Source organism: Carya illinoinensis, chromosome 2 (assembly GCF_018687715.1).
Source record: "Carya illinoinensis cultivar Pawnee chromosome 2, C.illinoinensisPawnee_v1, whole genome shotgun sequence".
In the NCBI taxonomy this organism is placed as follows: Eukaryota; Viridiplantae; Streptophyta; class Magnoliopsida; order Fagales; family Juglandaceae; genus Carya; species Carya illinoinensis.
Genome location: NC_056753.1, coordinates 732,599 through 760,198, shown reverse-complemented (window position 1 = coordinate 760,198; position 27,600 = coordinate 732,599). Strand labels below are relative to the sequence as shown.

The following is a 27,600-nucleotide window of genomic DNA, read 5'->3' as shown; positions in this document are numbered from 1 at the left end:
AGAGAAAATGGTGTCGATAGGAACGGCGCCGTATAAGGGCAGGGTTGGGTAGGGTTTTGTTCCAGCTTCGGGGTGGGCGGCTGTGTTTAAGCTGTGTTGGGGGCCCTAATATCCGCCCATTTATCTTGGACCAGGCTTATACTCTCACCGGCCCACATTTTCAAGAAACAAGAAAGCAAAAGAATTTGATGACTCCATTTTATGAAGGAAAAACATAAGAGAATAACTTTTAGCCGGTTGGACCGATCTTCACCAAATAATGCCCTCCAATAGAAGTATGCCACGTAGACACCATATATTAGCAACCGTGTGACCACACATGCACAGGGACTAAAATTTTTCACTTTCTTGTCGAGTCTGAAATGGTCAAAATGCACCGAAATAGCTGGTATTTGACCCGGTACAAAATATCTACCTCCCCCTTGGCCATTACCATTCTGACACGGTAAATAACGGTAAATACCAGTCGTACCGGCCAGTATGACATTGTATTCAAAACATTGGTCTTTTACTTATATTTCAATATGTAGGATGCATATGTTATAGTGTTGACATGATAAGATCTTACTCATAAGAAAATTAAATCAAATAATGTTATATCACTGGTGTAAGAATTGTGTCACTCAACATGTTAAAATTTCTAAATTAGAGAATAGCGGAATCTATATCGGTTCTAAGGGAAAAATTAAAATTTTTACCTAGATTTCATGAAAATTCTAAATTCAGAATTCTAGTTGTTCTACGAGCATGTTGCATGGTTGTTCTTCCTTTGATTTCATCTTTCAAGGTAGTGAAGTGTGTTATATGGTAAAAATCAGAGCAACAGTCACATATCCACAATCTCATTAATGTTTTGGATTAGCGTCAAACAAAAGTGAGAGAGAGAGACACATGTAGTTACTCATCTAGTGCAGCCCCGCATGACCAAAAGGGAGGGACTATAGTAATAGTCCTTCCTCATGAAATACATGGGTGGGCATGATGCCTATCAAGGCCGCATTCAATTAGGCAAGTTAACACTTTGGTTTACCTCTCTAATTGACAACTGGAGAAGAGGGGCATTATATATCCATGGGCACCTCCTCTTGACATAAAATAAAATAAAAGTAAAAAACTCAACCTTAATTTACACATAAGCAGCTTGCATATATAGGAAGATAGTTAATAATTTTGTTTACAATATAAATATTTCAAAAATATTGTTAGGAGAATGCAAATGCAAAGATTGACTATTGCGTGCATATTGCAAACTATCATCGAGTTCATAATATAATTAAATCTCCATATCAATCATCCATAAATTTGAACATGATGCTTATAAGCTAGCTAGCTCATGAGTTGCAATATTTGGTTTCGGTTTGTCTTTATTGGTATAGAAAATGGGTTGTTGCTGTGAAACGTGGCAAGTGAGACACGACAGACTAGAGTCTTGTTAGCCAAGAAGCTCGAGTAAATGCATATTGATCACCACGTTTTCTTGCAAAACACAAGTGATGTAGGATAAATTTTGGTCTTTAAAGAAAGCAATTCAATCATCCTGATAACAAATCAATTTTGAGTACTGTTTTGAACCTTTTTTATGATCACTTTAAGTTGTATGGAAGTGTCACACGTTCGTGTACGTAATTGCATATGTCACGCTCATTTTTCTGCAGTTCACCTGCGGTCTAGAAATTGCAGCAAGGTTATTTTTACTACAATTTTTAGGCTTTTTTGCTACGAAAGTCCACCGTACCAAATATTGCAATTATTTGGTAAGAAAGTTAACGACAATTTTCAAAACTATCTAATGCTAGCTGTGAAATTGCACAACAGTGTACTGTAGGGATCTTTCGCCCAATTCACTACAACAAAGAATTTTAGACATTCCAGTTAAGTGGTGGTGACAAGCAGCGTGTGGCACTAGCTGATGCATTTTTTAAAGCCCCTACAATTTTGTGAGCATTTATGTTTTTCTTTTTTATTGGAGTTGTCTTTAGATTCCTGTAGCTAGTACTTGTGTACTTTTTAGTGCTTATATGTGATCAGAAACGTAAACTGCACTCCTAAGAATAAAATAAGGAGCTACCTACCGGTTTAAATCGGAAATGTGAGTAGTGCTGGGCAATTGGGTTGAATTTTTTTTTCAAACTGGGTTACGGTTACAAGCACCGGCCCAGACATGCAGTTTCTAAAATCCTAGTACTCTCGGGCCGAGTACCGGATTTAAAATCCGGTATGAGTTTTAAATCCGATACCCGAATTTATTTTAAACCCAAACCCAATGCCAAAATGATTAACATTCTCGATTCCCCCCCAATCTTTCATGACTCACTCTCTCTCTCTCTCTCTTTCAATGAATCTTCTAAAAACCCTAGTCTCGTCATGTCGTCGCTAGGGGTGTAACCAGATAAAATCTAGAACCAAACCGATATGTACCGTTTTTGTATTTTCAAAAACCGATTACGTACCAGTTATCCCCTTAAACCGGTATGTCCGGTTTTACCGGTTCTGGTCTGGTCCGGTTTTTCGGTTTTAATATATTAAATATATTAGTATTACTAATATATTTATTAAAAGAAATATATTGAGAATTTATTAGGCAATAAAATGTATTTAATATATATATTTTATATTTAAAACATATGATCAAATAAATATTCATATTTAAGATTAAAATGTTATATTATAAATTATAATATATTATTTCATACATAATTATATATATTATATATAATATTAAAATTTAATAAAATATATATAATATGTGAACCGGTCTGATCCAGTCCGGTTCGGTGTTGGAAAATATAAAACCAATTTCGGATCGGATTTGACCGGTTTTTAAAATGAAAGAATCGATTCCAAACCAAACCAATTGAAAACCGGACCGAACCAACCGGTCTGGGCCGGTTTTTCGGTTTGTCGATTTATTCTTACACCCCTAGTTGTCACCGTCATCCCATTATATCCTCATAAACACTACAAATCAAGTTAGTTTTTTATTAACTCCTCTTCCATTTTGGTTCTTTAGTTTATGGTGTGGTTTGTTTAGTGGATGTGATTTGTTTGGTGTGATTTCTGTTTTTGAGTGTTTATTGGGTTAAATATATTTTTATTTGTGTTTATTTTTCTCTGTCAATTTCCTATAACATAGAATGATTTGTTTATTTTTCTCTGTTAATTTTTGGGTGTGATTTGTTAGGCAGAGACTTCATTCCTGATTAATCCAAAGCAAATGGAGCCTTAAATTTCTAAGATGGCTGCAAACCTGTAAATGGAGACTTCATCAACTTTTTCCTACGTTGTTTATGGGATTCTAGGAAATGCTTTAAGGCTAGTTTTTTTTTTTTTTTTTTTTTTTTTTTTTTTTTAATCCTATTCATTTTTGCCCTTTTTGAGCTAATTATGACCAATACCTAACAGTCTTTTTTTTCAGTTCTGTAGGATCACTTACAAAATGGAAACAACATTATTGTATCTTAAATGGAAAGTACACTAATACATCTTCATAATGAGGAGGGAACAACCCCCCAAAACAACATTATTCTAAACTCTTTATCCTTCTTTTGTTTTGATGTTTCCTATTAGATGGGGAAGGGGAGGATGATGCAGTACGTATTTACAAAAAAACAGTTCAAACTGTGCATATGATTTTTAAATTATGGTAATATCAAAATCAAGCCCGATTAGTTCTCTAATTTTAATCTGTTTGTTTTGCTTAGAATCAGCGTCATTTCATGATTCAGCAAAGAGCTTTTACTATGAATTAATATTCCGACATCCCAAAAGCAAAACTTGATTGCAAACTTTTGGATTCAGACTCGTGAAAATCTAGGGACCAGCATATGGGTCCTATCAATGCAAAAGCTATGACATTGTTCTTGCTACCTCTGTAACTTTGACCTCCTGTCCATGGTTGTTCAGCTACATGCATATACTTAGTACTGGTGAAAAGCTGAAGCAACTCAAAGCATGCGTTGTTATATTTTTAACTAATGATTTGGCAGCTGGAAGTATATATATATGCTTAATTTTCTTTATCAGTGACATATATGTTCAATTATTTTTTGTTAGTGTTGTCATGACATATAAAAATCTTCCTCCTGTAAATTTTGATTACCCTTGTGCGGCCTGACAATCTAGTTTTTCAGTGCAGGATCCTTGTTCCAGAATATGGGTATATGTACTTGGAATTGATACCAATGTTGGTGGGATTTTTCACTTACAAGATTGCAACTTCCATTCAAGCTATAGAGGAATCACTTCCAGCTGTTGGGAAAAAAAAACCTACATCCAGTAGTGGATTATATAATTTTTTCAGTAGTCAATATAGATGAATATAGAATAGTCTTTCAATTTTAGCATTATTTTTTCTTGAATATGTAATTTTGATATGCTTTCTTGAAAAGAGTGTAATATAATATAGGCTTTTAGCATTATTTTTTTCTTGAAAAATAATTTAATAATATAGGCTTTGTTAAATAAAAAAAATAAAAAATAAAAAACCCAGGTATAGGCCAATTTAATAATATAGGCTTTGTTAAATAAAAAAAATAAAAAATAAAAAACCCAGGTATAGGCCGGAACCCAGATCAATCTGGGTTCCGGGCCGGGTATACCTGGATACCCAATCCAGTACCCGGTTGCTCAACCCTTAATGTGAGAACACAAGCTTGGCACCCATTCATTCTATGTGCCCCTGGAAAACATAACTTTGAAGATTTTGAGAATAAAATAAAAATTAAAGCTACCAGTTGCTTATAGATCACCAATTATTTTCTGATGCATCATTTGAACCTTTGTTTTCTCTAATTGAAATTATAGTACTTCTTGTATAGCCAATCATAAGTTGTTGCTCAAATGTCACGGCCTCCTCAAGCTATCGTATTTGGTAGAGGGTGTGGTCATTTGTTCGATCAAGACCCTCTAGGTTTGTGTAGAGCTTACCAATTAATAAGGAAAAACTGTATTTTTTCCTTAAAACCACATTACATTGGTACATTGTAGCATTGACACACACAACAAAGTACTGTTTAGTCATGTACAAGTAGTCATCCTAATTTGTTGTGTTTTAAATCTTTCTCGTATTTCTATTTTAAGGGTTTTTGGAATCATTCATTTTTGGGCTTCCAATAAATCTCTGGGCCATGGCATTTTCTGCAATCAGAATTAATCTTATGATCAGTGAACTCCCCTTCACATCTTTCCCTTACAAATGACCGGTTTTGACTTGCTTTACTCAACAAGACTTGGGTCTCTATTTAGGCATATTTGATTCTTGTGTTAACACATTGCATTTAATTAAAACAAAAAAAAAATCAAGATATCTAGTATTATGCCTGTTGGTGCATGTATGTATGTGTGATCACCTATGCTAATTGCTTTATCTCAAACCGTAGTTGAGCCTTATGGAACCTAGTGCTCCTATACCTTGTCGATGTTGAAAGTAATCGCCAATGTGATGCATTTGGATAGCTCTTTACCTGCAATTGGTCCTCATGTTTGCCCTCCTATCAAAAGATCTCGGAGGTGGATCAAATTTATGAAAACATTTTATTAGGATTGAGGATGAGGATCCCAATGAGCACAAAGAAGCATTCAGTTATTGTGGTATGGTTTTATTATGTTATTCTTAAAAATGAGCTACTTTATTCTTGAAGTACCATAATGACACATATAAAGCCTTTCTTATTAGTGGGATTGGAAAGGATAACCATGAATCAAGAACAATCGAAGCTAGGAAGAAGGATGGGGTGGATGGTACAACTAGTAATCCTGGTGTTGGATGGGGATGACAATTCATGTTTGCGGATCTTGTTCGTGTCGTGTCAAGTCATAGAAACTCAACTAAATGGGCCAATTTGAACTCGGTTCATTAAGTTAAACATGTCAAACTTTCAAATCTTAACCCGGCTCATTTGAGTAACGGGTCATATCATGTCACCCATTTTGACACATTTAATAATAAATTATAAATATGTTAGCAAGACACGATTCATTTCAACCCGTTTCATGTAAATGTGTTGAACTAACACACAAAACCCATTTAACATAATTAAAATAATTTTATATAAAAATTAAAATCTATATTTATTAGCAGTCATAATAGTTATAAAAAAATAATATGACTACCTATTAACAAAACATATCAATATTCTTCAAAGTTTAACCTATAATAAAACCAACATTACAAACCCTACAATAACAAATACAAACATGGATTCAAAATAGCAATTCAAAAATAATCAAATTTTACTTTTGAAATAAAATAGAAATGGTTTATTACAAGTTGATTTTAGATTAAGCGAGTTGACCTGTTTATTAATCATATCTTAATAGGTTAACTCGTTTTAACCTGAATTCATTTATATCAAATTCAAACCAGTCATTTTCATATCGTGTTTATATTGGGTTCACGGGTCGTGTAATTCTTAGTGTTGGATTTGTCAAGTATAATGAGAAGAAAATAAGATTCGCAGCAGTTAAGATGATAATTTTGGATGAGCTACCGTTAATTTGTAGAAGGATAGGATTGTAAAGAATTTATGGCCGTAGTTGAGCCTAGATTTTGAATCTCCTCTCGTATTATTGTTCATGTGTGAGATTGGACGGAGATGTGTTTGTCAGAAAATGACAAGTTAAGGGAGATATTCATGACATCTAGTTATAAGATTTGCATCACCACTGACATATGAACATTGGTGCAAAATCTTACTATATGTGCATAACTTATTTTATTGATGATGATTGGATCTTGCATAAAAGAATCATATTAGAGAGGATGCTCTTGAAATATGACAAAAAAAATCGAGAGATTTTGAGAAAGTAAACAAGATTTTATATATTTGTTGCAACTATGCTTAATCTGTGTTTCAAGTTAGAAGTTTTGGACTTTTGTTCATATATAAAGTTGAAGCCATGGCATGGGGTTTAATTTGCTGATTTTGTGAAGACAGTACATCATGACCATCTTCTCCCAACTCATAATTTTGGAAGTGTAAAGGCCTCATCACATAATTGTAAAGTCATTATCCATATCATCTTCTCATTTCTCATCGCTTTGGGTGATTAACTAAAGGGATATATCACATTAATTGTAAAACCCTAGCTAATTTCTTTGCATGCCTTCATAATCATTATTTGTATTTAGTAATTGTAACGATTTTAAAAATAAGATCGAAGGTCATGATCATTTTATAAAATAATATGTTCCATATATCTAGCCATTGATTACATCAATAACTCTTTGATTAATGCCATATATATAATAATTGAGACAAATAATATTTAATTAACCAGATCAAAAACTAGTCCGGTGTACTGGCAAACGCGTGGACATGTTCCACCCAAGTATATATATATACATAAGTTTGCCAGCTCAGCATGAAGTAGTACTGAGCAGGCTGTATACATACATACATACATATATATATATATATATATATATATATATATATATTATATGCGCACACTAGGGAATGACCTGAGTGCGTTAGTTCTGAGATGCATTTGACATAATGATTTAAATAAAAAAAGAAAAAGTGAAAAAATTAGTAGCTTATTTATCTAGAAAAAGAAAATACAAGGTTAAAGAAAGGCAAAAAATCAAGATAAAAAAAAAAAAAAAATCTAAAATTTGATAAAGTATGAGCATTAGTCTGCATCCATAATAAATTTTCTATTTACTCTCTATATAATAATAAAATATTATTAATTTAATAATTTTTTAATTTTTTATTTTTATCACATTTTATAGTTCAACTAATTAAAATATTAATAATAATTATATTCTGATTAAATTAATAATTAATATTATATATTGAGTGTTTTAAGTATTTTATTAGTTTAATTTACTTAAAGTTGAATTTTCTATTTACTCCAAAACGTTTCTGTTTTAAAGAATAAAGTCATTTTAATTTTTTTATTTTAAAAAAATTAAAACAAAAAGAAAGGAAAATGAGTACACTGTCAAAACAAAAAGGACGTGAAAAGGAGACGTCAATTCATGTCCGCCGCAGGAGCGCTATTAAGGATTTTTTGATAAAATAAGATCCTTCATTAAATTCTACAAAGGAGCTACACATCAAATGGTCAAAGGTGCTAAAGACTTTTTGGTAAAATAAGATTATTTATTAAATTCTACAAAGAAGCTACACATTAAATGGTCAATGGTCTTAAGGGTCTTTTGGTAAAATATGACTTAACAGACTTAACGGAAAAACAATAAAAGTTAAAGAAAAATAACAAAAAATACTATTCATAGTTAGATAGTCACTTATTATAACAGAATAGATATGTTAGATCATAATTATAAGTACAAATTATGAAATTATAAACCCAAATATATATATCATGATGATCATAAGCAATCAGCTCTCAAACTATATTCCATTACAAGCAGCAGCATTAATTAATATATAGTTTACTTCATGTAGTACTGATATATGTATATATATATATATATATATTAATAAGTACTTAACCTCATTTTAATTGGTTCAACAACTTTGTTACGTTGGCATCGCCATTGCAAATTAACCCAAAACTTTAATTTAATAATTTATAAGCTCATGCCATATATATCGCCATCACAATCCAAAACATGAGACTCTATTATACTGTTGATTGCATGCATATTAATTTTTGCAAATTTCTATATATAATTAAGTCAAACAGTTCATTAATTATATGCATGCAAGAATTTGCTCCTATCGATCGATCATTTTTGTCGCTACATTAATTCATGAAGAAGTTGCATATATATATATAGCAAGCTAGGTGCTTATTCTTATCTATTCATCATCATATATAATTAATTGGTCGATCGATCGGGACTTATGATCATCCCGATTAATTAGCTAGCGTTCTCGATCTTGTTATATATATATATATATATTATACTTCCATTAAGCCAACATAAATACGAAAAATAAGAAGAAACTAATGCAAAAAATCAACCCACCACGCAACAAAGAATCGATCCAACGTCGATTATATCGGTCTGTAATTACTTTAATTAGAAACAAACTTTGTATTAGGGTTAGAGACAGTGGCATGCATTTCATCGATCTACATTCGTTGTATGGTACTAATACGTACTGATCAACGAGATATTAATTAATGTAAGTAAGCTGTAACGATGTGAGCCTAGAAAGCCATGCATGCATAAAACATGCTAGCTGCATCCTTAAAAATTCAGTCTCGATCCATTGATGTATATATTTGTCTTATTTCTTTCATTTCAGCAAGTCATGTCACATCACAAAAACTATTAGTACTTGTTTAGTAACGAATTTGAATGAACCGTCTCATAAAGCATCCATCTTTGTATATATGTGTGTAGTTTTGCAAGTGGAGTTTCTTCTGGGGAATATATAACTCTCAGACAATAATACGTACGATATATTCTTCCGATCGATGGAGTACTTGAGTGACCAAAGTCACCAAACTGCCCTTCACGAGGCAACAGCCATATGACTGTTGGGTCGGTCTACTTGGATTGAAAGATGAGCAATAACCTCTGTGCTTTATCTGTCTGCAATGATGGCTTCCGAGAAAAAACACCTCGAACCAACTTCTCAACAGGGGACAAAAGAAGCACAAACGTGGGATTTTCCAAATGATTGAAAGAAGAAAACCAAGAGCTAGCTTAGAAGAAATCTACAAAATTCCAACAAACATATTTGTTGTATATCCAACGTGTACTCCACAGAATAAATATAATAATAATAATAATGTATGGAATGAAGAGTACGTACCAGCCGGGCTTGATCGATCGATCATGATGATGATATGGATCGAACCAGATTATATAAATGAAAATTCAAATTGGGGTTGGCTCAAAATATAGATAGGGCACCATGCATGCATCTTGGTAGGAAGATCATGAGGAGATTTAGATGTGAAATGGAGGAGAGAGAGCTAGCTATGCATGTTTGGGCTATTTAGATCAGAAATGTTATTTAACCTTGGGTGGGGTTGGGGGTTTGAGAGATTACAGTATATACGTAGTGCGCTTATAAACTAAACTAACATATGGGAGTAGTAGTAGGGAAAAAGGTAAAAAGCATGCCCTAGATTTTTGGGAAAGCACATTTCGGTATTTGGATAAAATATTAATATTATATGAGAATTTCATGTATGGGTATAATATTATAAGTAGTAAAAAAAAGGAGGGGAAAAGTATGGGGGAATTTTGGCAGTGTTTGGAGAGCAGGGATTAGGAGGCAAGGAATATGAGTGGGGTTGTGCTTGGAGTGGTGCTGGGTGGGTTTAATGATGACGATGCACGCCGGCAGCTTTAGTACTCATGTCTCTCTCTTTCTCCCAAAACGCAGTCGGCACGCCTGCTCCCACTCAAAAAACTAGCATCTCTCTCTCTCTCTCTCTCTCTCTCTCTCTCTCTCCAAGTATTGAAAAGCTAATCCACTAACCCATTTGCTGATATCGGCCTTTGTTATCTTTTTTTTTTTTCATCTTTTTGTCAGACAATTCTAATTCTATAACACCAACCAGTCCACGCTACTTTCCAAGTTTTTTTTTAAACGGATTAATTAAGACCGTATTGCAGTCAATATATCTCATCCTAGCTAGAATTTAATATTCTAACCCATAAAATTATAATAAGTACCTAAGCTAGAATTGCAACCCAACCCCATTATTCATTCCTCATCGATTACCTCAAAAGTAGGCAAAATCTAACTCGATTCCCCCCTAATTATGTTTTGGAGTTAAACCTAGGCTAAATTCCAACATCAAGATTCCTCCTTTAATCATTCTCTAGCCCAATTCCCCTAGTTGTTAAAAACTAAAGCAACCCATCTCCCTTCCAATATCGAGAGACCCAACAGACTCACGATTTATTGATGTGGATCTCTGTGGGTTTGTTAAATGGATACCTTGTTTAGGCTAGTGAGTCTTCAATCTGATCAATCTTACAACTCCAGTAGAACCTCCAGCAGCTCTCGATCCTCCAGACAAAACTACCACTACCAACAAGATCAAGACGAAGAATGCTTCAACTTTTTCATGGATGAAGAAGACTTTTCCTCGTCTTCTTCGAGGCACTACTATCCCTATCAACCCCACCCTTCCACCACCGCCACTAATACCACTGCCACAAACATAAGCAGTACCCCCACCGAATTTTCTCTCTCCCCCGCCCGTGATTTTAACTTCGAATTCTCCGGCAAGTGGGCAACCGATGTACTCCTCGAAGCCGCACGAGCCATCGCAGACAAGAACAGCACCCGTGTCCAACAACTCATGTGGATGCTCAACGAGCTCAGCTCTCCTTACGGCGACATCGATCAAAAGCTCGCCGCCCACTTCCTCCAGGCCTTGTTTAGCCGCATGACAGACTCCGGTGAGCGATGTTACCGCACTCTTACTTCCGCATCAGAGAAAAATTGCTCCTTCGAATCAACCAGAGAAATGCTCTTGAGGTTTCAAGAGGTGAGCCCGTGGACTACGTTTGGACATGTGGCATGTAATGGTGCAATCATGGAAGCCCTTGAAGGTGAGCCGAAGTTACATATAGTTGACTTTAGCAACACATACTGCACCCAGTGGCCTACTTTACTCGAGTCCCTTGCAACCCGCAGCGACGAAACTCCACATCTCCGGCTCACCACCGTGGTCGCCACAAAGTCCAGTGGTTCTGGAGGTATGGCCGCAGTGCAAAGGGTAATGAAAGAGATTGGTAGCAGAATGGAAAAGTTCGCTAGGCTTATGGGTGTGCCTTTCAAATTCAATGTTGTCCACCATGCTGGTGATCTCTCAGACTTAAACCTAGAGGAGTTGGACGTCAAAGACGATGAAGCCCTAGCTATCAACTGTGTGGGAACCTTGCATTCAATCAAACCCATTGGTACCCGCCGAGATTATCTGGTATCCTCTTTCAGACGATTGCAGCCGAGGATAGTGACCGTGGTTGAAGAAGAAGCTGATCTTGACGTTGGAGTTGATGGGCTCGAGTTTATGAAAGGCTTTGAAGAATGTTTGAGATGGTTTAGGGTTTATTTCGAGGCTCTGGACGAGAGCTTTCCCCGGACCAGCAACGAGAGGTTGATGCTGGAGCGCGCTGCTGGACGTGCCATTGTTGACCTGGTGGCGTGCTCGCCATCCGACTCAAAAGAGCGGCGCGAGTTGGCAGCGAGCTGGTCCCGGCGTTTTCACGCGGGTCGGTTCGGCCCGATTTCTTACAGTGATGAAGTGTGTGATGATGTACGGGCATTATTGAGGAGGTACAAGGAGGGTTGGTCGATGACACAGTGCTCGGATGCTGCCGGAATATTTTTGTCCTGGAAGGATCAACCGGTGGTGTGGGCCAGCGCATGGAAGCCTTGACCATGGATTCAGACGCGCGTTTGGGAGTGATCCACACGTATGATAGTTTTTTTTTTTTTTTTTTTTTTTTTGGGGCGTGCATGGGGTACTACTGGAGTTTAATTGTGGGTTTGCTTTAATTTGGAATAAATTAAGGAAGAGATCAAGAATAGGGATTTGCTTGATTTGAATAGAAATGAAGTAAATTCATTTTGATTACTCTTGTTTTAATATCTGTAGATTGTGATTCGTAGGGATTTTGATCATGTTTTTCTTTTTTCTTTTTCTTTTTTATAATTATGGTATCTCTGGGTATTATTTTATAGATGCTTTTCTTTGGTGTTTTTCTTTTCTTGAAGGAAAACTAGTTTCGTAAAATAGTCCAAGATCGATAACCATACTTTGATTGACTCATGAATACAAAGTTCTCTTATGATAAAACAAGTATTCAGTGCTCTCAGTATGTGTGTGTGTGTATAATACGTGCACATACACCATGTATTCCAATTAGTAACATACAGTTGGATCATTTGCAAATTATCTTGATGCCCAGGAGGATCTAAACACTCAATTACATATATATAGCTAGGGTTATTGTGGCATGTACTGATGGATTTTATACAGCATGTGAGATGGATGGATGTTGTCCAGCTTTTGACTAGAGATCAATATGGCCTGGACACGTCTCTATCATTAACCTACAACTAATCAACGATGAATTAGCTAGTATTCCATGTTAATCACTTGAAGTGATATTTTAGTTTCTTGATTAATTCAGATGGTCCATACTTGTTATATGCATATTAAACCTAAAACACAATGAAGATAACTAGGGACCAAAATTCTAATGGGTTTGGTATATATGGGGTGTGTAACTACGATATCATGATGAGCTCGAGGATCTTAGGAGCTAAAGAAGGGTTTAAAGTTTCAAGTCCTTAAAGTACAAATAGCGCTAAAGAAGTCAAAAGCTAGGGTCGTTATCAAATTTTGGGTGATAGAATCTTTGGACGGCCATGTCGACTGAGTTGGGCTGTGTAAGGAGAATCTCATAAAAAGGTGTTTAGCCAATAGTGGCACACATGAGGAGGTTGCAGTTCAGTGGCCAGCACACTATGTTGACACGGTCTTCTCCATTTTTTATTTTTTTTTTTAAAGCCCTAGTCGCCTTTCAATTGAAGAAAAACTTTAGCTTATAATGTTATATAGACCGCCCAGGCCCCCACCACCATAAGAAGCAGCAGATGCAGAAGCAGAAGCAATTTAACTTTCATGGTGGTCTAGTAGCGTAAAAGAAGTGGTACGTTTATGGCCCACGGAAGGAGGAGAAAACTATTTTAAAAGAGAGGTGGAAAGAAAGAGAGGCAGGCATAATAGTGGGAACATCTTTTCAGGGTTTGCATATAGATAGATATCTTAGATCGCTATGATGAGACTTGCCCCCCCCTCCACGTTATCATGCTAACACTCTTTGTTTTCACCCCATCCACCTCTTTAATTATTTGTTTAATTATGTTTTAGTTTAATTAATATTCATCGAAGAAAAATATAGTTGCAAATATAATTGTACACTAATATGTGCATCAATATGAGTGTGATTAGTCAAAAAGTAGATTTTATTGAAAACAGTGTTAATTTAAATTTTAAGTATGAGTAAATCAGTATTAGTACACAAATTAGTACGCGATTGTGTTTGTATATAGCAAAACTCATTGATCAAACATTTTAGGTACCTAGCTAGCAGCTTATATTTAAATGAATGTTTGTGTCTTTATGTGGGCTATTTTAAAGGGAAGGGGAGCTGTCTTTGTAGTACCATATACTACATGCATGGCCCGCGCCCCCCTTTAGTTTGTTTAGCTTTGAGCTTTGGTTTTCCTTTTAGCAGAAAAATAATTGACTGGACCATGCATGCAGCTGATCATGTTAATGTTGCTTTTATATAAAGTTTCATATATAGGACCAGAGTCTCTGCTGGTTGCCGAAATTTACGTACAGATCATCGAAGACACAACGTTGAAACAGTATTATTAGTGTCTGGCTGGGCAAAATATAGTTCCAGACTTTCTAGATCTGATCAATCATGCAACAGCTAGCGCGCGCAAGGCCGTGCTTGCATGGAAAATGATCAAAAGCCTTAGCTAGCTAATTCTTCCTTTAATTAATTGGTTTCTGATCATGCGGTACTAGAAGATTAATGAGCTAGCTGGGGAAATGATCATCATGATCAGATGAATATATAGCATGATGATCATGACCTTATAAATTAATTTCTCGCTCGTGGTATGTATATAATATATATATATAGATATAGATATAAGACATTAAATATACATGATGATGATGCCGTGCATGAAGCGGTATCAAGAAATAATTATTAGCACTAACTCTTTAATTGGAGTACTACTATACGTACGTAAATCACGTCGATCGCAAGGCTTTGCGATCACTAGTATATATATATGGCAACGTTTAAGTGATGTTCGCTCAGTTTATAGAAATATTATTTTAAGAATTAATATTATTTTTATTAAGAAAAAAATTTTGATTAATAATATAATACTTTTAAAAATATATATATAATTTCTAACATCAAATAATAAGATAGACTTAAATCAATTTTAAAGAATTTAGAATTAAAATCTTATTATTTACTACTGTATGTGCTCCTAGATATGGCTAAAAACAAAAAAAAAAATGTGAAAAAAAAAATGAACCTTAAACTAAAACTAGTGTGCAGCACAGGAGACAAACCGTTAACAGTAAAGCAATTTGCAGAGCACGTTTTCTTAATTTAATAAAGTGATTATTTTTAAAAAGTGATATAATTTTTATAAAGAAATAAAATATTAAGTTTTTTATAAGATATTATTATTTGATTTTAATGTTTCATAATGAATTTAAATTGATAAATAAATAATATTTATTGAAATAATTGTATTCGTAAGTGTAGTTGGTAAATAGATTTAAACTTAATTATTTTACATTTCTATTTGCTTATATAAGGAATGAATAGAAATTTTAAATCACATATATAAATTTATATATAAATTATAATTTATATAAAGTATCATATATATATAATATAATATAGAATATATATAATTTATATATATATATATATATATAATAGAATATATATCTAATATACCTCCTAAATAAATGATCATCAATGCATGGGTTTTACGATTGATGCATGCTGCATAAACTTTGATAACTATGAATTTATTCATAAGTAATTGGGAAGATAGAGATTAAAAAAAATAAGAACTTTTAATAAGAGAGAGAGAGAGAGAGAGGGGGTGGGTCTGTGATTGCTGAAATTATGCAGGAAAGTAATTAATTTTATTATAATTCATGCAAGTAACCGCGTTAATTTAAAGGTACTTAAAACAACAAAAATCGTTAAACTAACAAAATTTTATTAGATAGCTACTTTATATATATAAAGATATATATATTATCGTTGGAATTAATAGACAATTAATTAATTCGTGATGATGCAAATTAATTTAGTATTTATTGGAAATACGTACTCAAAGTCATATATATATATATAAAGGGGTATATATGTAAGTACTCATGCATGATAAGATTGCCAAGTCAAAAGTAATAATACACGTACGTACGTACGTACGTAGCATTAATAATGTTCTATTAATAGAATACTAATTTGGATCAATATATGTTAGCAAATTAACCACTCCATGATGTTGATGATGATGTGGGTCACAATATTGGATCGTGGTCCATTCCATTCCCACAGACCTTACAGGGGGACCATATTTGGTGAGACGTGATATCATCATCTTAAATGGTCCTAGTATTCACTACTGCTATATCTATTATGTTATATGAAAATAAGAAAAAATCTAATTTTAAGTATAATTATGTATTAATATGGACACTAATTTAATATACTTGATCAAAAAGTTGATTTTATTAAAAACGGTACTAATTTAAATTTTGAATATAAAAGGATCAGTATTGATACGCAGATTAATATGCAACCTTGTTTGTATGTAGCAAAAGAATAATGCTAATCTTCTTTATGAGACTCCCGATGAGATTTTTTATTTTTTTTTATTTAATGATTAAGAAAATATTTGGTAATGATATTGTAAATTTGTTTTAAAAAATACATTTAAAAGTTTTAAAAAAATATACGTAAAAAAAATATAGATGAAATGTACTATCGAGGGCCCCCACCGAGAGCTCCCAACATGTGGCTCATGTACGCAGAGGCTTCCCATGCATGTTATACATGTTTTCATTGCTCAAATCAAAAGATATTCATATAGACGATCGACCTGTACTGTTTGTTCACATCCAAATTAGGAGGAATGGTAGTGGTGCATGTATGGTCAGTGCTGAAATTACGAGTATTAGAATGAGGCTAAGAAAGTAGTACTACTGGTGAGTACGGCTTTCTTGACACGTACGGTCTATGACTCTAATGTGTGCATGTTTCATGTTTGTCATGTATATCGAATCAAGAGGTAATGACAAACCCATCCGATCCGTCAGTTGAGATCACTTATTTACAGGAAATTTTTCATTAGGAATACCCTTAGAAGTTAGAAAGAGGGATGAATTGATGCTTCACAGCTTAATACTGATGATTATAAACTAGCTAGCTAGCTAGCTTTGAAAAATGGAAATGTTATATTTACTCTCATGATCTTATCATCCCATGATAACATATGATGCCAATTCCCAAACAATTTAATAATTTTCCTTAATTATTAGACTAATTTTCAGCAAGATTTCAAAATGGGAAAAATCTACGGCCTACTTGGTAGCTAAGATTTTAACATTACTTGGGCAAAGGGATATGTATGTTACGTGTACGTTACTTCACTAGGGTGATCGAGGGTTTGAAACTCATGAACTCATGGCTAGAAATAAGCAAATCCCGGTAATAATAATGAAAACCAGAGAAAGAATGACCCCGGAGCCGTCATATTATATGATACATGACATACATACCCTTTAATTTTAAAAAAAAAAAGAAAAAAGAAAAAAAAAAAGGAACCAATATATGTCACTTAAAACCCACTAGCTACTCCACCCCAGAGGAAGTCTCCACTTTCTATGCCAATATATGGACACTCTTGACCACAATGGGAATCCAAAATTATAGTCAAGTGGGCGATCAACATGTCCACCAACTATCAAAGGCAACCACACATATCTTGAGTCCCTCAAGTCAGCTGGATTCCACCGATCTGCCATGAAAATGTACGAACCTGGAAACCCTGGAAGAGGAATCACAAATGTGCTTTGAGCAAAAAACGTTGTAAGCTTGAATATTTTGCTCCCTCCAACGCATGGGTTGCCCATTGTCTCCCATGGCCCCATGATTGACTCAGCTGCATGAGCCAGCGCCTCATTTGGGGCCCATCCAGTGCAACCCGATGTGATCATGTAATAAGTCCCCTGGTGCTTGAATAAAGCCGGGGCTTCACGATGTTGTCCCACAAGAATTCTTCTCATGACATCATCAGACACATCAAGATAATCTTCAGTAAGCGGTCCTATATGAAGTTCACTATTATCATCAGAGGAGTATATCAGATATGCTACACCATCATCATCTTTGAAGATTGTCATGTCCCTGCTCTCAAATCCATGAGGCCTTTTGCTATGGAGATAAGTAAAAGGACCATCTGGGTAATCACTCACGGCAACACCCACAGAAGCTTTGGTATAATTGGCATCATCTATATGCATCCACATAGCATACTTCCCTGTCTTCTCATTATAAATCACTTTTGGCCTCTCAAGAACGTTGGATTTGTGGAGATCATGGCTTTCATTTGTTTCTTCTGCCGCCAGGACTATACCCTCATTTTTCCAAGTCCACAAGTCCTTGGAAGAATAGCAACCAACTCCTATGATGTCAACCTGAATCATTAAAAAGTACTCGCAGTTACTTATTAGTGCTAGAGAAGTGATATATCTGCAATCATGTGAATGCGTGCAACCAGAATATGAGTGTTCGCTTCTGACAGGGATGATTATCTATTTATAATCCATTAAATGCATTAACAAATGGGAAATTATTTTTGCAAATTCCCCATTTTCAGCCACAATATTCTTTTTTTTTTTCACCCCATGACATCTGAAGTTAATATAAATACTCTCATTGAGGCGAGTGATGTCATTACAATCATTATGATTTTCATAAACCTTATTTATTAGTGTCTCTACTTTTGAAATTTGATAATTACCATCATGTAGTACAAGGCCTAGATGTTTAAGCAACATTTATATGCTACAAACCACTATTTCAGTTCCAGCAACATGATAAGTTAATTACTTTACGAATTTCCATTGCAACCCAAATGATACGGTTTACAGATCCTCCTCCTCTATAAGACAGTATGCATCCTTCTATAGATGATCCCATCCCCACTCATCACCATCAAATTGGCATTTATTTTTGTGACAAGCAATGGCCATTACATAAAGATAGTTATGGGTGTTAACTCCCAAATTAGTAACCTATTAGGTGAAACTGGGCTTTATAAGTGATATTGGAGACGCTTCAAACTATCTAGTCTTAATTGAGTATAGTGCAGATGTGGCTATTGTTTTCCCTAGATTGTTACATATGATATCAGAGCCACCTAGTACAGCCAGCCATATAATAATGAAGTACTGCATGATATGACCTTGATGAGGATGCCAGGAGTCTAAAGGGGAGGAATTTGTAACACTCCAGCACATTGGATATACGGTTATCACATAGAGTGGGTAGGTTATAAAGATAGTCATTGATGCTATAAGAGGAGTTGTAATACTCCAGGCCCACACTGGAAATACGAATAAATCACATAGAGTGGGTAGGTTATAAAGATGGTCATCGGTGCTAAGTCCTACATTGGCTACTTAATAGGTAAAAATGACCTTTATAAGTGATTCTAGAGAAGTTTCAAATTGACAAGTCTTTTTGGAGTTATAACAAAGCTATGGCTAACACTTTCCCTAGATCGTTACAGCCCCCTACTTGAAGCTAATGTTAACCATGACCCGAATACTTCTAATCACAAGTAATCCCAAATTACAACAAGTACAATCTCAAAATAGAGCTTTGCCAAAACAAAAACAAAAAACAAAAAATTGCCTTCAACCAAGACCAGAATGATAAAAGAGCAAAATTTTGCACAAGATAACGTATGGTATGTTCAGACGATATGGGAAAGAGCAGGAACGAGTGTAGGAGTCACATGTTCATCCATTGGTTGCACCACCACTACACGTTTTGGTTTCTATGAGTTTCGCATATTTATAGCTCACAGGTGAATAGCATGGTTTTAATATGGATATTTTTCGGGGCTCGAAGGACACGGGTTTGAATGGAAAATATTAGAAGCTCAAATTATGGGGTTAATATGATCTTAGGTTTTAATCGATAAATTTTTGGAGAAGCTATGTGGGAATCAATTATTTATAGAGTGACGATATTAAGGATTTCGAGGATTTTAGTCGTTAGGAAAATAGAGATTTTTAATATCTTGGGTTTGAATTATGAAATACGTGTATAGTTCAAGATTTACGAGCATTATGTGATTATTTTATTGGTGATGATTGATTTCGCTCAGCATTGTTATGGGAAACTCAGAAAAGTTTTAAAAGTTGAGATAAACACGATTCCTATACTAGACTTTGCATAAAAATAAAATGGAATGAGGTCAATTTTGAAAAATATGCATGTTTGTTATGAACAGAAATTTGAAACAACCTTAGTTATTTGTTCTGCATTACTCATAAAATTCTGTATAAGAATAAAGCATTTTTTAGCATGACTGGTGCAAACATGAGTTGTTGTGGCATCTTGTTTCTGAACCATGCAAAAGAGAGCAAATATAAAATTTTGTGCATAAATTATATTTTTGTGATATGATTCTGTTATGTTCTGAAGATGTTCTGTACTCTGATATGATATGATGTGATTTCTGAAAACCTCTGGCATGACATTCTGTTTCTGTTCCGTTCTGACCTTACCACATGTGTAAAATTGTGGCATCTGTTCAAATTGGTACCAACTTTTCTGTTTCCAGTGCACACACTTTGGAAGCAAAGTGGTTTTCTGCGTGGTCTTTCCTGTGTGCACACTCGGGACTTCGAGAATAATAAAGGAAAGATTCACATTTTGTTTCTGCTCGGTTGGCCGCCGGAGTTTGCACAACCTTACCAAGAGGGTTAAACATGGTCTTTGTTATAATATAATATGATAAGATGAAGATGTTCAGTTATGTTATGCCAAAGGGATTTTGATTATAAATATTTTTTGAACTTTCGCTCTAATATTTTTTTTATAACATGTTCTGGCTCTGCATTTTGAAAATAAAAAGTGTTTTGTTCTGCATTCTGAATTCTGTAAATACTCATGTTTGCATACTAGTATATATTGTCCGCTTATTGAGTTTTTCATAACTCACCCCTTATCTCCATAATTTTTTTCAGATAATCTTGATGGTTCAACTGGAGAGTAAGAGTAGGCAGTGTTAAGAGAGGTTTGATGATCGTTGAGGAATAAGTGCCCAATGGGACAAGTTCTTATTTGAGAGTCATAGTTAGTAAATTGTTTATTTTCGGTTCCTTTGATATGGTGAGTTAAGGATATTTTCGAGTCTTTTGGGAGTTTCTAATTAGTTTATTGAGAATTTCTTTGTTGTCCCTATGAAGGGACATTGATATTTGGGTTGAGCAAATGATTTAATATTTTATAGAGTTTTCTAGATTTTATAGTTGTAATATTGGAGTTGATATTAAGTAATAAGAGCTAATTTTATTTCTCACTAAAGTGTTTTTTTCTCTCCTTACAACTCTGTCCGTACAAACTATTGTCCCCATGCTCATTCATAATCTCATCACCGACGTTTCTCGCTGGGTGTGAGTTTCCTCATGTTCCTCGAAGCTCCTCGTCGGGAACTTCTCAGTTTCCGTTTTTGTTATCGTCGAGAATTTCTTCCCATTTCTGTCTTTTTCGTTTTTAGTTTTGGTTTGCCGAGTTGGTGCAAGGGTGATGGGGATGCCCAGAGATGTTCAGATAGACCAAAAGGTATTTACGTTTAAGAAGGAAGACGGGTGGTGGTGGAGAATCACGAAGAGCAGTCGCCGTGTGTTGAACTACATCTCTGTGGATCATGAAGCTTTGGGGTGGTTGGGTTATACAGTGAAGGAATGCATTGCTTCATAGGGTTCACCAGAGTTCCTCAGAACCCGTAGAAAAGGACAACAGGTGCTAGTAGTGCAGAGGAGCCGTAACCCCAAAGGGAGCTTCTTCTCCATATCGGTGCTTGGCAACGAGAAGAGGATATGTCTGTTAATGGTGCCAGAAAGAAGGAAGGGGGAGAGATGGAGAACTTCAGGGATACTCTGAAGGAGCTCACTCCTTCTTCCCCTTTTTCGAGCGAGAGGAATAGAGTGCTATTGGGTGGCGGAGACAGAGGCACATCTTGCGCTTTCCCTTCACATCTGATGGTAGACGGCTCAAGGACCTACAGTGAGGTGACCCAAGCTCAGAGGGTTTAGACTCGAGCCGCGAAGCATGCAGGGGTGCTAGAGACCATTTCGGAGGATGTTCAGAAAGGGAATGGAAAAGGCAGAGAGTTGTTGGTTACAAATGAGGAAACCATGTTTAAAGTGTTGGTTATTATGGAGGAAAGGGTGGGGGCATTATTGGAAGAAATAGCCCAACTTTTGCCCAACTTTCCGTGGAAGAGCATATGGAGGAGTAAAGCACCTACTAAGGCGGCATTCTTTGTCTGGACAGCTGCCCTCAGGAAGATCCTAACCATTGATAATTTAAGAAGGTGTGGTCTTATAATGATGGATTGGTGCTGTATGTGTAAAAAGAGTGGGGAAACAGTGGATCATTTACTCCTACATTGTGATTTTGCCATGGATACTTGAAATCATTTTTTTAGTAGAATGGGGCTAGTAGCATGGACAATGTCGGGAAGGGTAGTTGAGTTATTGGCAAGTTGGAGAGGGATCTCAGGGACAGCATAGATTGCAGCACTGTGCAAAATGGCCCCCATCTGTATCTTATGGTGCATCTGGAGTGAAAGAAATTATAAGACATTTTGAGGATCAGGAAAGACCTATAGAAGAATTTAGGAGTTTTTTATGGAAGACTTTGTTTTTGTGGGCTATTGTTTTAGAGTTCAATGGTCTCAGCTTCCATGATTTCCTTGTAACAATTTCTAGCTCTTAAAGCAGTGTATTCACATGTATATTTCCAGTATACCTAGCTTACGCCTTTCTTTACATCAATAAATTTTAATATTACTTATCAAAAAAAAAAAAAAAAAGAGCTAATTCTCTGGACCTCCGGGATTGGGGCGTTATAGTTGGTAGAGACTATCATTCAGCTTGGGGTGCTTCTTTATCTATTTAAGGGAAGTTTCACAGATTTGTATGCCTAGGTTAATGGCCACAATAAACCACTTAAGTTGGAGATAGAGATTAACAAAAATATAATCGAAGGAGGTGTGTGCCAGGCTAAAAATATTATAGATAAATATGTTGACAAGAAAGAGTCAATTGTAGATAGAGATAAACAAATATGAGTTTTGCTATATAAAAGCATAGTCGCGCACTAATCTGTGTACCAATACTGATTTATTCATACTTAAAATTTAAATTAACACTGTTTTCAATAAAATCTACTTTTTAATCAATCACATTACATTGGTGCACAGATTAGTGCACAATTGTACTTGCAACTATATTTTTCCAACAAAAATATACTCGAAGGAGGTGTGTGCCAGGCTAAGAATATTATAGATAAATATGTTGAAGAGAAAGAGTCAATTGCAGATTCATACCTTAATTACTAATAACCACAAGTAACAAGTTTGTATTAAATAGAAGTAAATAGAAGGGTCTCAATCTAAATCTCCATCATCCAATGCGTAATCTATCAAATATGCCCAAATACACTAGGCTAGACTTGAGATTTTTATTTATTTTTAGGATATTAAAGGTACCACATTTAGCAATAAAGAAACAGAACAGTTGAGGTCTTTTCCAGCACCAGTTGTAAGACATACTAAATTCCCTACAAATATTTAACCCACCTTTTCCTCTTAAAAGTTGGAAGCAAATTTAGACCTAAGATCTTATCATCCATGAATCCAAACTTCTAGCGGCAATGTTGTCACATGAATTTCGAATTGAACCCATCATTGGATTTTTTACTTTATTATGAGTCACATTTCTATAAAGTTTTTTTTTTCTCTCTCTCTGTTTCCGTTCCTGACTATTATGTTTATTTCATTTTCCTTTAGTTCAGCAGGAAAAAATTCTGAGCAAATGGAGACCTAATTTTATTTCCCACAAGTCTAATGATTCAGGTGAAAAGTTAGTAATCGGTGTTCATGCTAGCATGTGATTCCATCTCTGCTAATAAAAGTTCTCTTCACTTCTAAAAATATTAAACAAAAGAAAAAAAAATCTTTATTATTTACTTTCAGTATTTATAGAACACAAAAATAGGATGTGATACAGAGAACTAAGCTTAATGACTAAGTATAAGAACACAGCGTGCAAGAAAGAGATCAAGGCAGATAGAAAGGCTAATAAGAGCTTCCTACAGTTGCGGATAAGACTATGAATTCAAATTGAGTTACTTACCCGTGCTGCACCTTTTTTGTGAGCATGGTAGGTGGGACCATCTTTATATTCTCCATACCAATAGTATGTCCTTGATCTTTGATCGTATAGAACACCCCCTCCATGCGCTTGAATGGGGTTTCCATCAGTGTCCAACCAGAGTTTCCCCGGATAATAGTAAAAGCTATCATTCCCAGCATCCCTCATTGGATCTATGGCAGTTTTCTGATCAGGAAAGAATATATTTCTAAGTTGTGAATTCTCGTCGAGAAATTCATCAATTAGTGTGGTTGGCCGCTTAGGTCTTCTTTTTGCCGCACGTGGAGATCTCTTTCCCTTTGGTGGGGGAATGTGAATATTTTCTTCTTCGACCTGTACAAGTTCACGGAATTGTGGGTGCTGGCTCATGTGCAATTGCATCTCTTCGCCCACCTCATCCTTGTGGCGAGCAAGGGAGTAGAGATGAAGCATAAGAAGACATCCCACCAAGCTCCATATCACAGCAGACATTGAACATCTGCCCCCTGCATTGCAACGGAAAGTGGTTGGTTTCCTGTATTTGTTCTTGATCCTCATTTTCTCTTTCTTTTTTATTTATCTCCAAGATGATGCTGCAATTAAGATATTGCAACCTACGGAGATACAATAAGTCCGACCAAATATGAGTCAAAACCTTGCTGATCTATGTCTTTTTGGCGGTGTAAAACTTCTATTTCTTTCTTGAAAGTGCAAGAAAAAAAATCAAAAGCAAGAATGTGATAAATAAATCGATTACAAAGGAATCCACATTAAAATTAGAGTAAATTCACTTGGAAACAGTTCATATGCAATACTTCTTTTTTTATAAGTTCTTGTGCAATAATAATAACGTTATAAACACAACAGTTTATTGCTAATCTTCCAATTTATAAATCTGAATAAAAATCGATCCCCACTTCACGTATCCCACAATTTTACATCCACAACGTTTCTCTCTCTCTCTCTCTCTCTCTCTCTCTCTCTCTCTCCCCCCCCCCCCCCCCCCTCTTCTCTCTTTCACTTGACGAACTAATATCAAAGGATGAACCAATTCACAGTAACTAAAGCGATTCCTGGTTATGTAAAGGCTAATTAATCAGAAGATAGTTGTCTCTCTGCCAGTAAAGCATGTAGTACGCAGCCAGATATTCATACTTTTCGAATAACATGAAACCAAAGGATCTAAAGTTCAAAAATCAAACAAAAATCAGCGACCACAGCATATCACAATAATAATTGGCACACTCGAATTGAAATTCGCTAATACACTTCAAGCCACAAAATAATAGAGATGCTCAAAAAGTTCAATTCAGCCGAACCATACCTCATTTCACAGACAGAATCAACAAAAATATTCAAAGATAAAAACAGTCTCATAGAATAAATGTTGCTAACAGTACGTTTATCAAACACCTTACCTGCGACCACACGAACCACGAGTGCAGCTAAATTCCCAGACATGGATTTAGACTCTAGCGCCTCCAATAGTATGTGAAATCAGAACACCAAAGCAACCCACAACGGAGTTCACTAAATCAAACCATACACTAATCCCACCAGCCCATCAGATAAATCACCGATTCTACCAGGTCCCGGAACACTGTTCAAGGGTCACGGGGAAAGTAAGAAAAGGGGTTGGGGGCTGTTCAAGCTTAGCTTTTTCTGTTGAATTGGATCTGAGTCTAAGGTCGATGATGATGTATGACCGGCGACCAACGATATTATCTACGTCGCTATTTGTGTTTGGGCCTTGGAAGGTTCTCTCTGATGGATGGATTTATCTGGAAGGCTTGTAATGGATGATAGAGTAATTTCCTCGCTCAGTCAATTCCGTATTTATTAGAAGATTTTAACCCAATTTTATTTTCGACAGTTGAATACACACAAAGATAACCAACCACAACGTAAAACCTTCATTTGTAATTTTGCATGAAACTATTTCTTCGAAAATAAATTACGAATAAAATTACTTTTAAAAAAATCGCACTCTTAACTTTTTATTTTAAATTACATTTATCGGCGAATAATTTTAATTAATTTTTTAATTCAAGCATTTACGCCAAAAATATTCAAAAATAATAATATTAACTAGTATATTAAGAAAGAAAATGATGACCTTACTACAAGTTTTACTGTAAAGGTAATTTCATTTAATTGGTAGTAAATCACCAATGTAATAAATATTAGTTATCAAAGGATGATGAATTCTTCTAATGCAAAAATAATAATAATAATAATAATAATAATAATTAAAAATATAATAGAAAACATTTAGTTATTAGACTAACCATGTATTATTTTATAAAGAATAATTTTACATAGCATCCCACACATCAACTTTCTTTTAATTTTTTTTTTTCTTTTATCATAATAAGTTTATAATGTATGGATGATAAGTAAAATAATTAAATTAGTTTAGTATTAATAAAATTTAAAAAATAAAAAAAATTAAATTATAGATAGTACAGTATGAGATGATGAACAACATAATCCTTTTATAAAGAGATAATCTTATAAGTGGTCCATTTGTTTTCTACCAAAAAATAGCCCACCAATAAGTGAGTGCCACATAGGCTTTCCATTTGAACTACTATGCGACTGCACATCATGAGATAACGCTATCTCATCTCCAAAGCAAACTTCCAACCCCTCGCTCTCCCTCTCATCTGTATGACTGTGCAGCCCCTTTCATCTCCAGACTCCAAAAGCCCCCCTCTCGGCGAAGATGTTCACCAACCAGTCCGACGCCAGGCAGCCCACTGCCACAAGCCTATCCGACCTTTGTCGAACCCATCTATAGTGCCTTTTCCGTTCAAAACTCACTTTTTGCTCTACAGACGAGACCGATGATGGATCCGGCTAGTGATTGTGTTCATTGAATCAGAGCAACTTGGTAGTGCTTTTGCTTGGGAGCGAGATCATTAGAGAAGGTTTTGTCTTGTTTGTTTGCAGTCTCGATTCAAATGCGAAGCAATTGCCGATTGATTGGGAGTAGGGGGTTGAAGTTTGGGAATTGGGTTTGGATTCGGATTTGAAGAAATCATTGTTTGAATCGATGGATGTAGGCACAGTGAGGTCCATAATTTTCAGAAACTCGAAGAGGTCGTTGTAGCTCGAAAAGTCGGAGACTGACATGGAACCCGAAGTTTGAGAATAGAGGGATTGAGAACAAGATTCAAAGGATGAAATCTCAATGTCTGAATTAGATAGGCAGGGTAGAGGCACATGGGATACCTCACCAAGCAAGTGAAGCTTGATGAACTGAAGAGCAGAAGAAACATCTTCGTAAGAGGTCGCCATGGATAGAGCTACAGATCTTTTGGAAGAGAGCTTTGAGGGAAGTGTTTTAATTTTGGAAAGATTGAGAGTTGAGAGTGGAAGACGGGTGGCTTCAATGGGATTTGGGAATCTGGCGTCAGTGACCGTAGGACTCGACGTCGATGGAATCTACGATGAAGTTCACAGCGTCGGTGGGCGAAGATGTTCATGACGTCATTGGAATCTCTCTCTCTCTCTCTCTCTCTCTCTCTCTCTCTCTCTCTCTCTCTCTCACACACACACACACACACACACACACACACACCCCTTCAACAAACATTGATCTTGATTTTGGTTTGGTTTGGTGGGCGAAGGAGATGGTGGCACCAA

The 27,600-nt window shown here is 35.4% G+C and overlaps 3 protein-coding genes across 4 annotated transcripts; 1 reads left to right on the top strand and 2 right to left on the bottom strand.

The window, feature by feature from the left end:
* The first annotated feature begins 10,584 nt into the window (after nucleotides 1–10,584).
* LOC122295936 (protein SHORT-ROOT) lies at nucleotides 10,585–12,629 on the top strand. The gene has a single exon (XM_043105218.1). It carries the CDS (start codon nucleotides 10,870–10,872, stop codon nucleotides 12,325–12,327), a length of 1,458 nt encoding a protein of 485 aa, XP_042961152.1. The 5' UTR covers nucleotides 10,585–10,869; the 3' UTR covers nucleotides 12,328–12,629.
* A 4,576-nt stretch (nucleotides 12,630–17,205) lies between these two features.
* On the bottom strand, nucleotides 17,206–25,888 carry LOC122295926. 2 transcript variants are annotated; one of them, XM_043105201.1, is made up of 3 exons: nucleotides 25,371–25,888; nucleotides 23,956–24,566; nucleotides 17,206–18,213 (listed from the first exon to the last, which is right to left on the bottom strand). In XM_043105201.1, exons 2-3 carry the CDS (start codon nucleotides 24,508–24,510, stop codon nucleotides 17,365–17,367), a joined length of 1,404 nt encoding a protein of 467 aa, XP_042961135.1. In that variant the 5' UTR covers nucleotides 24,511–24,566; nucleotides 25,371–25,888; the 3' UTR covers nucleotides 17,206–17,364. The 2 variants fall into 2 exon arrangements, with proteins under 2 accessions (XP_042961135.1, XP_042961143.1); XM_043105209.1 differs by having other exon boundaries at nucleotides 23,956–24,458.
* A 944-nt stretch (nucleotides 25,889–26,832) lies between these two features.
* LOC122301585 lies at nucleotides 26,833–27,252 on the bottom strand. Its single transcript, XM_043112997.1, has one exon. It carries the CDS (start codon nucleotides 27,250–27,252, stop codon nucleotides 26,833–26,835), a length of 420 nt encoding a protein of 139 aa, XP_042968931.1.
* Nucleotides 27,253–27,600: the final 348 nt, after the last annotated feature.

Excerpts from the sequence above, each read along its gene's own strand:
- LOC122295936 (XM_043105218.1), top strand. The coding sequence starts at position 10,870 with ATGGATACCTTGTTTAGGCTAGTGAGTCTTCAATCTGATCAATCTTAC.
- LOC122295926 (XM_043105201.1), bottom strand. The coding sequence starts at position 24,510 with ATGAGGATCAAGAACAAATACAGGAAACCAACCACTTTCCGTTGCAAT. Across the intron at positions 18,214-23,955 it reads ACAAAAAAGGTGCAGCACGG|GTTGACATCATAGGAGTTGG; the intron begins GTAAGTAACTCA and ends TTAATGATTCAG.
- LOC122301585 (XM_043112997.1), bottom strand. The coding sequence starts at position 27,252 with ATGGCGACCTCTTACGAAGATGTTTCTTCTGCTCTTCAGTTCATCAAG.